Source organism: Lacerta agilis, chromosome 7 (genome assembly GCF_009819535.1).
Source record: "Lacerta agilis isolate rLacAgi1 chromosome 7, rLacAgi1.pri, whole genome shotgun sequence".
Taxonomy (NCBI): domain Eukaryota; kingdom Metazoa; phylum Chordata; class Lepidosauria; order Squamata; family Lacertidae; genus Lacerta; species Lacerta agilis.
Genome location: NC_046318.1, coordinates 48,440,977 through 48,454,480, shown reverse-complemented (window position 1 = coordinate 48,454,480; position 13,504 = coordinate 48,440,977). Strand labels below are relative to the sequence as shown.

Sequence of the window (13,504 nt, the reverse complement as noted above, 5' to 3'; positions counted from 1 at the left end):
ATTTAGTACACTGTGGTGATGTCACTGCCAGGAGACGGCAATTCCCAAGTGAGAAACCACTGGACTATATGGTTCAGTGAGGAATGTATAAGGTTGTTCAGACTGACAGAATAATATAAAAATTATGGTATGCAGTTACCAAAAAACCCTATGTGTTTGTGCCTCTGCTGTGGTCTGAAAACATTGTGAAAGTTAGCAAAATTTCCATACAGTGTTTCATATACACATCCAAGAACTGCAATGTGCTGTACGTGGCACTGCCTTTGAAGATGGTTTGGAAAGTTCAGCTGGTGCAGAATTCAGCAGCCAGGTTGCTCACCAGGGCAAAATGGTTTGAGCATAGAACACCAATCCTGGCTCAACTGCATTGGCTGCCAATTACTTTCCAGGCCCCATTCAAAGTGCTGGCTTTGACCTATAAAGCCTTAAACAACTCAGAGCCACAATAACTCAAGGACCACCTCTCCTCATATGAACTGACTGTGATCATCATCTGAGGCACTTCTTTGTGTGCCTCCTCCACAAGAGGTCCAGAGGGTGGCAACAAAGGAAAATGCATCTTCTGTGGTTTCTCCCCATTTGTGGAATGCTCTCCCCAGGGAGGATTGCCTGGCATCTTCATTACATATTAGGTACCAGGCAAAAACAATCCTAATGAATTAAACAAACTATGGCCTTTTATACCGGGGGGAGGGGTACTGTTTTTGTTTGTTATTATGTTGTGTATTATTGTAAACCACCCTATGATTCTCAAATGAAAGGTGATGTAGAAATTTAATAAATAAATAGAAACATATATATTATTATACCGTAGATTTGTACTGGGTGGAATGGAATGAATTCAGCTCTTAGTTGTCAGAGTCATTTGCAGATAATATGAATTTCAAAGTGTTCCTAGTTAGACTTTAATCCTCACCACTATAATAATCTTAGCTTAACAATGATGCCTCAATGTTTATAATACCAAATTCTTAAGTAAATGGAGGGTACTTTAGGGAAAACTACCCAGCGAATGAATGGATGTACTTATTTATTTAGTAATATGTTGCACTGCATTTAATTATATCATATTGTATTATTTCTATATATTATATTTAGCTAACATAACATAACATAACATAACATAACATAACATAACATAACATAACATAACATAACATAACAGGTGATGCAGGTCTATGTATAATAAGGGTAAACAACCTCCTATTGAGAATAGCAGGTTCCCATGTGGCCATAGGTCCAGTTGAACATTTCTGATTTCCAATTCTCTTCCTCTCCCCATTCCATAGCCAGTTCTTCCATTATTTCTCTGTTTTTCTAGCAACCAATGTCTTCTTAGCCTCTGCTGCCATGCTTTCCTGGGCAGTATGAGCCTTGTTAAACCAATGGTGTGATCAGCATCAGGGAGGGCGTTTATTCTCTGATGCTGAGTTACCCATAGACTCTCCTGGTTTGGCTATGTGCTGCAGTGGCTGGTAATGGAAATGGGGTGGACACGGGAAGATCCCACTCTGTCCAGTCTTGAACATTAGGTGTAGCCAAAGCTGCTGGGTTATAGGCTGTGAAGAATAAAGATGAAAGCCAGTAACATACAGCAAGACTCTTGAGAGATATATCCCCTTCATTGAACTGAGGTTGGAGAAGTCCCTGAACTGGAAGCCTTGAAAAATAATGATGGGCTTTCTTCAAGAAAGTTTATCCCTTGATGATGCTTTATATGATGATCTTTTTTCCATAAAGTGTTATGAAGGCAAGAGCATGAAGAATGGTTGAAAATGAGTTACTGGCTGAACTAGGGAAGCTACAAAGAGAAAAACTTAAGAAACACAGACACAAACTTTCCTTGTGGCTTTGTCTATAAAACATCTATTTGCAAGCTACTTGCAAATATCACAGTTGCCCTGACTGCAAATGGATACACTGCACTTACGTTTATTATAGTTTGTTTTTGTTATGTGGATTAGATAGCTATACAACATATAAGGAGAAGATGTAACTACTCATCAACATAAATATGGTAGATTGTTCCTATATTTTTTCAGCTGTCCCAATTTACCAGGAACAGTTTGTTTTCCGATACCTGCCCCTGGAAAATCTTTTAATATTCAAGGCTCTCTAAAGATTTTATTATTATTTATTCATGGATGGTTCCAATTTTCTTTCTCATGACTCAAATATATTCGCCATTCCAAAACCTTCAGTTTAAATAATTTGCTTAAAATAATTGATTTAAGAATGTTAAAATTTGTGTGTAGGATTTCAGTGCACTTAACACCTTGAGAGAGAACCGCTGCCTCTTAAAACCATTCCCTCCCCCCCTCTCTCTACACACACACACACACAGAGAGAGAGAGAGAGAGAGAGAGAGAGAGAGAGAGAGAGAGCGAGCAATGTTCCGTCTAGGTGACAAGACTTCATTGCTATTTTCTGCAGATTTGCCTAGGCCTGAAAAGAGAGAGACCAAATGTCCCATTCCAGGATGTGATGGCACAGGGCATGTGACCGGATTGTATCCACACCACCGCAGTCTTTCAGGCTGTCCACATAAAGTTAGAGTGCCACTTGAAAGTAAGTACAATTTCTTTGTAATTTGCAGCCAAAAACTGTGTGTGATTCCTTGAGGACTGTGGTCATTTCTGCACTCTTGATCTCTTTCCATCTACTGGCCTCTCAGTAGCATGGCTGTAGTGCTTTGTGGACTTATACAACTACTTGGATTAGAGTGAAGCCACAATGGCTTCTTACATGGCATTCATTCATTCATTCATTCATACCAGGGGTTTCCAACATGGTGCCCTCCCAGTAAATCAGAATGCAAGTCCTATAATCCCTGGTGATTGGCCATGCTGTCTGATGGGAGCTGTACTCCACAGCCTCTGGAGAGTACCAAGTTGGCTACACCTGATTTAAATACTTGCATACAAACTTTCAGAACTGTATAACTCACTAAGCTCTCTTACTTGCTCACTCTTTATCACACACGTGTATATACATTTACTGCACGGATGTGGAACCTTTGGCCCTCCAGATGTTGCTGAACTACAATCCCCATCAGCCTCAGTTGGCATCAACAGTGATCAGTCATGATGGAAGCTGTAATCTGGCAACATCTGGAGGGCCAAAAGTTCCTGACCCTCCATTTACAGAACCTAGATCTGTCACTGTTTTAGAATGCGTTCTCTCACCAGCATCAAGCAACACTGTTCAAAACAAACATTTTCCATCTAAGGTTATTCCAGTGGCACTATTACCCCCATTTTTAAAAGATAAACTGCACATGCATTTGTACAGTCTGCTTGCACAAATCAGTGGAACTTACTATCAAGAAACAGTGACTTGGAGATCAGCTGGGGAAAACCTTGGTGCTTTAATGAGCTGAGTTATGTGCCCCAGCCATAAAGCCTGGCTCCTCAGGGTGCCCCTGCGCCTACCTTCCCAAACAGTAGTCATTTATGGCAGTGCTTCACCTCAGGAGCAGCAGGCACAATGAAGTGAACAAAGCAGTTTACCACACACTGCACTGCTAGGGCTGACTGCAGTTTACTTCTGAAATGCCTTTTGGAGTAAAATATTGCTGCCTGAGAGGGTTGTGAGAAGGTGCACCCAGTGCTTTTTTCTGGGGGGGGGGATGCAGGGGTACACATACCCCTAAACATTTTGTGATTCTTTGTACTTTTGTCCATTTACTGTATTTATTTTTCCTGATTTGAACTATAAAATGGTGGTTTTCTTGAGTCAAAATGAGAGTACCCCTAAACATTTTTTTTAGGGGAAAAAAGCCCTGGGTGCACCTATAACCTTTATCCTAGGACATGAGTTGTTCTCATCAGCCTCTGATGTGCTTGCCTGATGGGAGGCAGTGGCAGAGCTTCATGCTCTGGCACCAGGGGGCGGAGAGCAAGCGGAGGTGGGACTGATGCGCGTCCCGGGAGCGTGGCACGCTGCCTGCGGAGGCGTGGCGTCCAGCGTGGGTGGGAGGTAGCCGCGATGGCACCCCACCGGGATTGCACTGCTGGGGGCGGTGTGCTCCCCCCGCATTCCTCTTCCTCCGCCAGTGATGGGAGGCTGAAACCAAGGTTAAAGTAGGTTGAAGGACCCAACAAGCTTGGCGGGATCAGAGACGCTTGACATCTCCCCTTCCTCCAGAGATGCATGACCATGTAGAAAATAGCAGGGTTGCTATCCCTGATGTGTGGAGTTCACAGTTCCATGAAGGCCGATGATGGCTCAAACATTTGGAACTCCTTGTTCATGTAGAAAATGCTTAGTTTTCTTTTATGACCATGTGATCATAACTTCTGTACAATATCTCCAAGTTTTGAGTGAGGAATTGCACTGTCATGATGATAAGTGTTTGGGTCACTCTTTTCTTCTTCTTTCTAGTCCTGGCAATGCATGAAAATGTTTTAAAGTGCCCCACTCCTGGGTGTACAGGAAGAGGACATGTCAACAGCAACCGCAACACTCACAGAAGGTAAATCCTGGTCTGTTACCACTGGTGATAATCTAGGCCAGGGATGCAGAAATAGTCGACTCCAGATGTTGTTAAAATCTAGTTCCCTCCATCCCCAACTGGCATGCCAATGGTCAATGTTGATGGGAGCTACAATGCAACAACATCTGCAGGGCTACTGTTGCCCCATCCCTGAACTAACCTGATCAAGAAGGGAACATTTTAATTAATACTTGTCACTCAAGTTATATCAAAATGGCAGCATAGGTACTTGGCTCCTGCAATCCTACCCCATTGCTTATACCCCAACAAGTGGTATTTGTACAGTGTGTATACAATTTTAGGACACAATCCAGCCAAAATGAAATACTTCTAGATTCAGTGTCTTCAGTGGTAGAGAGTTAAGCACACATTTAATGGTCCCGTTGGAATATTTTAGAGTTAAAAGTGCTTAACTTTGACTGGATTGTGTCAATTTACTTTAGTGCAGTATTGAAAATATTAGTGTTTATGGATAAATGCAATAGAAATAGGTTCACTCATTGATCATAATCTATTGGCACTTCTGCTTTGAGATAGGGTGGCTAGCCTTGTTGGGGTGATTGCTCTCTGGGGGACACATGCCATGGGTGTGGGTATGTCTTAAAAAGTGAGCATGCACACATTACACTCTCATCAGAGCACACACACATTCAGAGAGGGGGTCCCTCCCACTTCCCAGCAATCTGTGCAGATCAGAAGAAGAGCAAAGGTCCCCATTACAGTGCTGGTCAGAGAGGAAACTCTGCCCTGCCCAGTACCAAGATAGAGGGGGAAATCTTGCCCTCTGCTCTACAGATCATTGATTTGATGAGCAGAGAGGGCATGATTTAACTCTCTCCTTCCAGCCCAGTGCAGCAGAGGTACTTGCTGCAGATGCCGTTGTTGCATTTCTGAGTTCTCGGAGGGCAGATGAAATTGCTTGGGTGAGGGTAGGGAGACTTGGCTAACAGGCAGGCAGTTCACCACTTCTGCCCGAAGAGACAGGGAAGATCCATATAAATGTATGCTGCCCACTCTCTGATATTATTTTTTACTTTTGCTTTGAATTGCATATTTGTGCTCTGGTCCATGGGGTCACGAAGAGTCTGACACGACTGAATGACTGAACAACAACAACATATAAGTTAAATAGTCGTGTTGCTTCACCTTCATTGTATGTGAAATCATAAACATTCCTAACCAGGAATAGCAGAAATTAAAGCAAATTCCAAAAGAACACAGATAGAACCAATTTTATGTGGTGAAAGCAATCTGATTTGATTCCCTTCAACCCCAAATGTACTTCTTCTGACTTCCTCAACATATGTTCAGGTTATGATTCATCATGATTTTATCCAACACACCAAAATCATTGATACATTTGGCTTGGGTTGACTTCACCCCAACAGAAATAGATACGGAAATGAGCATTATATTATGAATATAATATTTACACAGCCAACTTTACTGCTGGTGATGGTAGCAAAGGACAGGTGAGGAGTTTGCAGCCCGGGGCTGAAGTATGAGTGGATGAGTAAGGGCAGCCTAACTGTACAGGTATTAAGAGTCAGCATCACTGGACACAGAGGGAGAGGTCAAATGAATGGGCAGCAGTGCCGGGAGTGAGGACAAGGGCAGACCATGGTGTTCCCCCTTCCTATTGAGAACATCTTGCTCAAGAGTGCCCCAAACCTGCAATGATCAAGGGATCTTTGGAGAGAAGAAATGCAGGTTGTTCACAGCTCCTCATATGTGGCAAATCTCTTTTAAACAGTCTTTCTGGTTGTCCAATTGCTGCAGCTGAAAAAATGGCAATGTCTCAGGAAAAAAATCAGCATGAGTCTCCCAAAACAGGGCAGTGCCATGATCAGGTCCACAGGTAAGCCTCACTTACATTATAACATTATACTAACATTATAGTGTGAAATGCCCTGAAATGTTCCTGTTTGCTTTAAAAAATAAATTAAAAAATGTCGTAATCAAATCCATAGTGTCCTGTGGAAGACACAGGAAACCTGGGATGAGTAAACAGATTGCAGTGCAAATTTAGCCAGCTACTTCTGGTGTTTTGTTTTACTCTGTACAGGTCAGGTGTCTTTTCCTGCAAGGAGAACTAACTTTGTGACTCCTTTTCCATGAGTACAAAATGCATTATGCATGCAGTTAGTAAATGGGGTAAAAACTAGCCCAGTAAGGACTGTGCATGCTCAGTTGCCACAGAATGCTAACTACTGTGGGGAATGGAAATGGGAAAACTAGGTGGGAGGGGGGAATGGGATGGAGTATCCTGAAGGATGGCAAGGATGGCTAGCTGGAGTACTAAACAGGAGCACTCAACACTGCAGCATTTTTGAAACCATACTCACCATTGTTCTTTCTTATTGTTCCCTTCATTGTCTCTGCAGAACAAACTTGGTGAAGCAACTTGAGATATCTCAGTATAGCTGCCGATCTGCTCAACCAGCACCATCCCCCAGAACCTCCTTCATAAGAGAGCAAGAGAAATGTGGGAAAGTACCATTTGACTATGCTAGCTTTGATGCTCAAGTCTTTGGCAAACGTACATTGGTGCCAGCTATGCAAGGACAAACCCCCTCACAGTTCCTTGAATGTAAGTGGAAGGCAGACAAATTCAATCTCTATTTCTATATCAGCTTGCATAAATAAACAAACAAACATTATTTTATTGGGTTTCCAAAAAATTTATTCTGCCTTTCATTGAAAAAAAACTGTTTCAGGGTGGATAATAACATAACAACATTCTCAGCAGCGTAAAAATATGCACAATAGCATCTAATACCAATATAATCTAACCTTAATTCGACATAGCCTAGCATAACTAAGCAGCACTGGTTGACCAAAACATTTCCAAACATACCATAGTAGGGTGATGGGAACCATATTTTACTGGACTACAACTCCCATTATCCCTGACCATTGGCCATGCAGACTGGAGCTGAAGTCTAACAACATATGGAGAGCTCTTGGTTCCTCACCTTACCATAGTAAAGGAATACCTGGTCCCGATCACACACATGCACAGATAACACAACAACAACAACAGCAACAACAACAACAACAACAACAACTTATTATTTATACCCCACTCATCTGGCTGGGTTTCCCCAGCCACTCTGGATGGCTCCCAACAGAATAATAATAATAATAATAATAATAATAATAATAATAATAATAATAGAAAAGTGATAAAACATGAAACATTAAAAACTTCAGTGCATCCAATACAAGTCATCTGAGTTGCTTAATGGACTGAGGTGCCCAGTATTTATTTATTTTTACTTGAAAATGCAGCACCAAACCTATATATGGAATGTAGCACTTGATATTTCCTTATTGCCTGAAATCTGTGACACTTGTTCATAATGATTTATATTTAAAATAACCCCACAAAAATCAAGTGGACAGGATCCACTGGTCAGTTAAAAATGGTGCCGTGCTATTACACTCATGACCAGTGGTGGATTGTCCATTAGGGTGAATGGGGCACTGCCCTAGCAATGTCAGTCTGCCCTCAGATAGCCCCCAGTGTCTGCTGCCGGACTTAAAATTAGTAAGGGAATGGGTCTGCCTTAAACTAGCTTTGGATTCACCTACTACTTGTCTCCCTGCCTTCTGCCCCACCAATCTCAGTGGTCACCATCCACCACAGCTCATGATCTACTATATGTAGAAAAACTAGATGAGTTTCAAATTATTGTTCAGGTTTGAATTGCATAACTGGGGGCACACTAGTGTGATGGGCAATGTGATATTTGTACTAATATGAGAAGAGACAGGTTGCTTTTTTGCTTCTGCTAGTGGCTCCTGACTCACAGCTGGCACACAAGTTGCTACTTGCATTTGCATGCAGAGCTGTGTGACAAAACTGCCTCTTCCACTTCTCACCTTCCTGCACATGAAACCCCAAACCTTTTTTTTAAGGTTAGGTTGAGGGTTTACCTGAATTTAGAACCTACTTCAGATGCACACCACAATTTGTCTGAATGGGTTAGATCCAGTCTTGTTCATACTTAAGTTAGTCATCATTGATTTCAATGAATCTACTCTTAAGCCCCATTGATTTCAGTGGGTCTACTTTAACTGTCATCCCATCCCTAAAGGATTTTATGCATACTCCGTGTCAAAATAGGGCTGGTAGGTTGTATTTTCTCAATTCAAAGTCAATCCCCTCTGAACTGAAAATCCTGTCTGTAATCTGCCAGACCTGGAGAAACTATTCCTGAGAACCTCTGATATATCTTTGTATTGAAACAGCAAACAAGATCCTGGACAATATTTCTGACATTTCTTGGGCTGCCAAAAATCTTGGCACAAATGTCATTACTACATGGCTCTTAGAGTCCCCTAAGAAATAGCTGTTCACATAATTTTTGAGTCCAGAGGCTTTGAAGCAGTATCATCTGGCAATTTAAAGCTATGGCTGGGGTCCGCGGAGGAAACTACACACGAGCTGTGGGCACACCCAAATTGCCATTTCAGAAAGACACCATTTTTAAATGGTGTGAAGTCAATAGATACTGTGACAACGAAGTGCATGAGCACTTTAGGAAAAGACTGCTTCCAGAGGCGGTTTCAGGGTGGCATGACTGGTGCAGTCATACTGGGTGCCATGCTGCAGGGCACACCAGACCAATGCTGTAAAACAGAGCAGAAAGGTGGGGGTGCCAAATTTTAGTGTCGCACAGGGCACTTCTGAAATTTGAGAGCCCAAAGTCTGCCACTACAGCTGCTCTTCATGAAACAGGGTTAGGGAACACCTAACTCTCCAGATGTTGCTGGACTACAGCTCCCATAATCTATGACCATCAGCAAAGCTGCCTGGGGTTCATGGGAGTTGGAGTTCAACAATATCTGAAGGTTATTCATCCCTGCCCAAGATTCTCTGTTTAAATTGCTCATACACCTAATCTATAATAATAATAGCAGCAGCCAAGGAATTTAAAGAGATTCTTTGGTGTCCTGGGAAAGGGAATACCTTCTGAAAGGGAAACACAGTGAAGGAAAATAGTAGGGTTGCTGTATTTCAAACAGTGAAAATCTGGACAAAAAAGTTGTTGAGGTATTTTTGGCAAAGTTGTTGAGATCCTTTTTCCCCTTTGGGGCCAAGGTTTTTGAGCTTTTTTGAGCCATTTTTATGGGAAATCGGCAAAAACGACACTGCTGACATGGGTTGCCATACACCTGGATTTTCCAGGACATTTGATGATCTCTGGCCAGACACTGCTGCTGACTGCAGTATTCTGGGTATGTCTGGGGAATTCCAGACATATGGCAACCCTAAACATGTCTGGGATGTTGCATCCAGCCAAAATCAACCAACATATAGCATTATGAATGTCAAATCAATAAAAGCAAAGTGACATCTGTAGATAAGGTGAACAGCAAAAATAACTCAACATTTGGTGAATTAATTGCATTCACTTCTGAGGTGACATGGGGCACACTGTTGGCGTATTGTATTTTACCCTAGCTCTGTTTTCTTGATTTTTTAATATAGGTGACACTTACAGTATGCTCTATATTCATTTTCCTATAATTAACATTTGTTAATTATATTTTATTTTACTGCTTCAGCCTTCTAAGTTTCAAACCGATTTCACAAGAAGAGCAAAACATTGCAGTAAATTTGAGGCAAACCATTTTTGGCTACAACCCAGCATTGTTATAGCTTAGGGCGATTAAGTTTGCTTTGGTTTTATATATTATAACTCAGAGTTCCATGGAATTCATCATGTTTATGTTAATAAAGTTCACAAGCCCATTTGTGTTTAAATTACAGCTGAGCCAAATATTGTTTGTTCTTTATTCATCCACCACTGGACCTGATGGAAGTGAAATATTTCTTGTGTAAGGAGTGATTAAGTCTTGAGGCAAGGACCCACAATTTTGGCTCTCGCTGAAAATGGGAGCACCTGCACGTTTATAAAGCAACTCTGGGTTTCTTAACTAATCTCATGATCTCATGTTTTAAATGCATTCAATTCTGATGCTTCTTAATATCAATGGTAGAGCTTCCAGTAAAAAAAAAAAAAACCAGACTTATTTTAATGTATTATTTGCCTGTTTTTTTATTGTATAAAATGATAATACATAAAACCCCAGTATCTTTAACAGGGGGACAGTTGCACTCAAGCTATTTCTAATCAAATCTCTTTTCAACAGCAAAGCATTTTTCAAATCCAGGGAAATTTTCTAATCGGCTGCCTAGTGCTAGCGCCCACACACAGAGCCCTTGCCATGCCAACTCTTATGGCTACGGTCAATGTAGTGAAGACACCCACATAGCAGCAGCTGCTGCAATCCTGAACCTTTCCACCCACTGCAGGGAAGCAGCAGAGATCCTCTCCAACAAACCACAGAGTCTGTCTGCCAAGGTAGGCAAGTCCAAGAACCTGGAGGGTGTGCTAGCTACTGAACTGTGTGAATAAACTGTCTTTCATATTAGTGATTGCATTCAATTCCTTCCTTCCCTTCCAAGAGAGAGAGAGAGAGAGAGAGAGAGAGAGAGAGAGAGAGAGAGAGAGAGAGCAGCCCCTTTTTGCTTGTTCTTTTGAAGAGAGATGGGAGGGTGTGTGTTGTGGAAGGTAATAATAATAATAATAATAATAATAATAATAATAATAATAATAATAATAATAATAATAGAAAGAGGGCGGAACTGTGACTCCAGAAATGGTTTTGAGGGGATAGTGGTACAGAATCTGTTGAAATGAGGCTTATTTGCATGGTACAAATACTACTGCAAGTTACCAGCATTAGTCTGGTTATTAAAATTAATAGAAATGAGGTAGGGAGGGGCTATCACAAATCTCTGTTTTGCTGTTTTTGTTACTGATAATTCCACTGAATATTTTAAAGAGGTAAATAAAAGGTGTGGTGCATGATGAACATAGGGAAAGATCATTTGAGTATCCCATCGATGAATCTGCCTATTTCATTGTAATCAGGTTTCATTTTCAGGGTGTATTAAGAGTTACAAAAGTTATTTTTTTGTTGTTGTTGTTGTTGTTGTGAAAAACCTTGCTGCATAGAGTATGAAACACCTCTGGCTATGAAACCCAGAAAACAACTTCAGCCCGTTGTTGTTGAAAGCTGTATTAGTACCATTGGATACCATTTATAGCACCATTAGGGACTGGACTATGGAGTTGGCAGAAGCTCGCATAATCCATCTTGTAGAAAAGATAGATGGGAGCAGGGCATGGAAATGGGTGATGAATGAAAAGTGTTATAGAATGGCACATACAACATTGCCTTTGTACTTGGAGACGTTCTCTGGGACACAGAGAGATGTCTGTTTAGCAAGCTTTCCACTGTGTAATGCAGCAGCAGACTCATAACGACAGGATCTTGAGAGCAGTTATCCTGGCTGAAGAGATGCTTCTTCAGCGGGACTCCTGTTCCACATAACTGGCTGCTTTGCCTAGTGGGAAAGCTCATCTTTTTAATCGCACGGGCAAAATCAGATCTGATATCTGAAGCCTGTCTTCAGTGAAGTAGAATCATCCTTGCATTCAAAGCCTGCCTATCAAGACAACTCCATTTTTAGGGCACAGGGTATGTTGCTGGCTATTTCTGCATCCACGGCTTTTATTCACGATATTGGCCGGAGACGTTTTCTAGTGCTGGGCTATGGCAGATATTACTTTGCCACCCCACCCCCTCTTGTTGAAAAGGAGACTGGTGCCAGAGGCTGTACTAAATTGCTTCTCCTACCTTTGGCTGACCTTAGAAACAGACCTTTCTTGCCAAAGAAAGGTAATAAAGGGACCAGGCATAAGATTATTGTTCTTCTTCAGCTGTACACCTGTTTTGCGTTTGCCAAAAAAGCGGAAGGCAATCGTAACCACTCGTAGCAGCATTTGGGGCATATAGGAGGTGGGTGGGTGTGATTTCCATCCAGATTTTTTTTTTGTTTTGGTATTAAAATGGTCGTCAGGCATTGTCTTCTGCCAGCCTTCACTTTTGCCAAACTTCCAGCAGGGCACGATGACAACCAGTGGTACAAAATATCTGACAGAAGAATGAGAATTAGCTTCTGGCCAGAGTGAAGGCAAGCAAAGCTCAAAGAGACGAAGTAGCCAAAATCACACACATTCTTTTTATTTGGTTTGGATAGTGCTCCTTTTTAGGAAATTGAGATTTTTAAACAGAGAAAAGCATACTGCAATAGTCTATGGATGCAGGTGCCTAAACTAAAACAAATTACTGAGGTTTGAAAATATAAAGTGAATCAAATACTGTAAACTTGTTTGGTTTTAATTTGACCATCCCTTTGTTGTTGTTGTTTTTTGTTCACACTGCACATTATTTTTCTTTTAATTGCAAAGATGCATTTCAAGCCTGTACACCACCTTCTCAAGAAATGCCTTCATTTAGTTTGGATTTAAAAATAAAATAAAATTGAAAGGGTATAACTTTCTCTCCTCTCCAATCCAGCTTTTCCATGTGAATCTCCCAGCCCCTCAGAAAAGAAACCCCCTACTGGTGACATCTCCTCTGTAAACATGAATGAACAGCCGTGCTTTTGTGTAAATTCTATTTGTTTCAGAGTTACTTGTCAATGAAAAGTTCTCGGTAGATTGAGTCATGAGTTTTTAAACAAAGACTGTGAAGTAACCTGCCAACATCCAGTTATTCTTCCTGAAGCCCACCATAGCTCTACTTATATCTACTAAAATAAAACAAAAAGGCACTGGCAACATAATTGGCATTAAATATATCCTCTCTTTGGCCTTGCCTATAACTATCCTCTCTTTAAATGTTATCTATTCTGCTCACCATAATACAAGAAAATATAATCTGGGTCTTGAGAATGGGATGGATGGAAGGAAGGGTAGAAATGATGCTCACCAGCTTTCACATTCGAACCCCAGGGATCAGGACAAAAAGCATCCCTCATTGTCTCCAGATTGTCTTATATGTCAGTTTTATTTCCTTATTAGTATGCATTTTGGAACAGGGGATCAGTCTCTCTCTCTCTCTCTCTCTTTTTAAAAATATCCAGCT

At 41.3% G+C, this 13,504-nt stretch overlaps 1 protein-coding gene across 9 annotated transcripts in view; it reads left to right on the top strand.

Annotated features, from left to right (window-relative positions):
* Positions 1 to 13,504, top strand: part of ST18 (ST18 C2H2C-type zinc finger transcription factor) — a 128,743-nt gene that overhangs the window by 80,332 nt on the left and 34,907 nt on the right. For all 9 annotated transcript variants that reach the window (XM_033155192.1, XM_033155190.1, XM_033155189.1 and 6 more), the window contains 5 exons: positions 2,434 to 2,568; positions 4,384 to 4,474; positions 6,249 to 6,353; positions 6,880 to 7,085; positions 10,658 to 10,869. In XM_033155192.1, the coding sequence (XP_033011083.1) occupies positions 2,434 to 2,568; positions 4,384 to 4,474; positions 6,249 to 6,353; positions 6,880 to 7,085; positions 10,658 to 10,869 (749 nt within the window). The remainder of the gene's footprint in view (positions 1 to 2,433; positions 2,569 to 4,383; positions 4,475 to 6,248; positions 6,354 to 6,879; positions 7,086 to 10,657; positions 10,870 to 13,504) is intronic.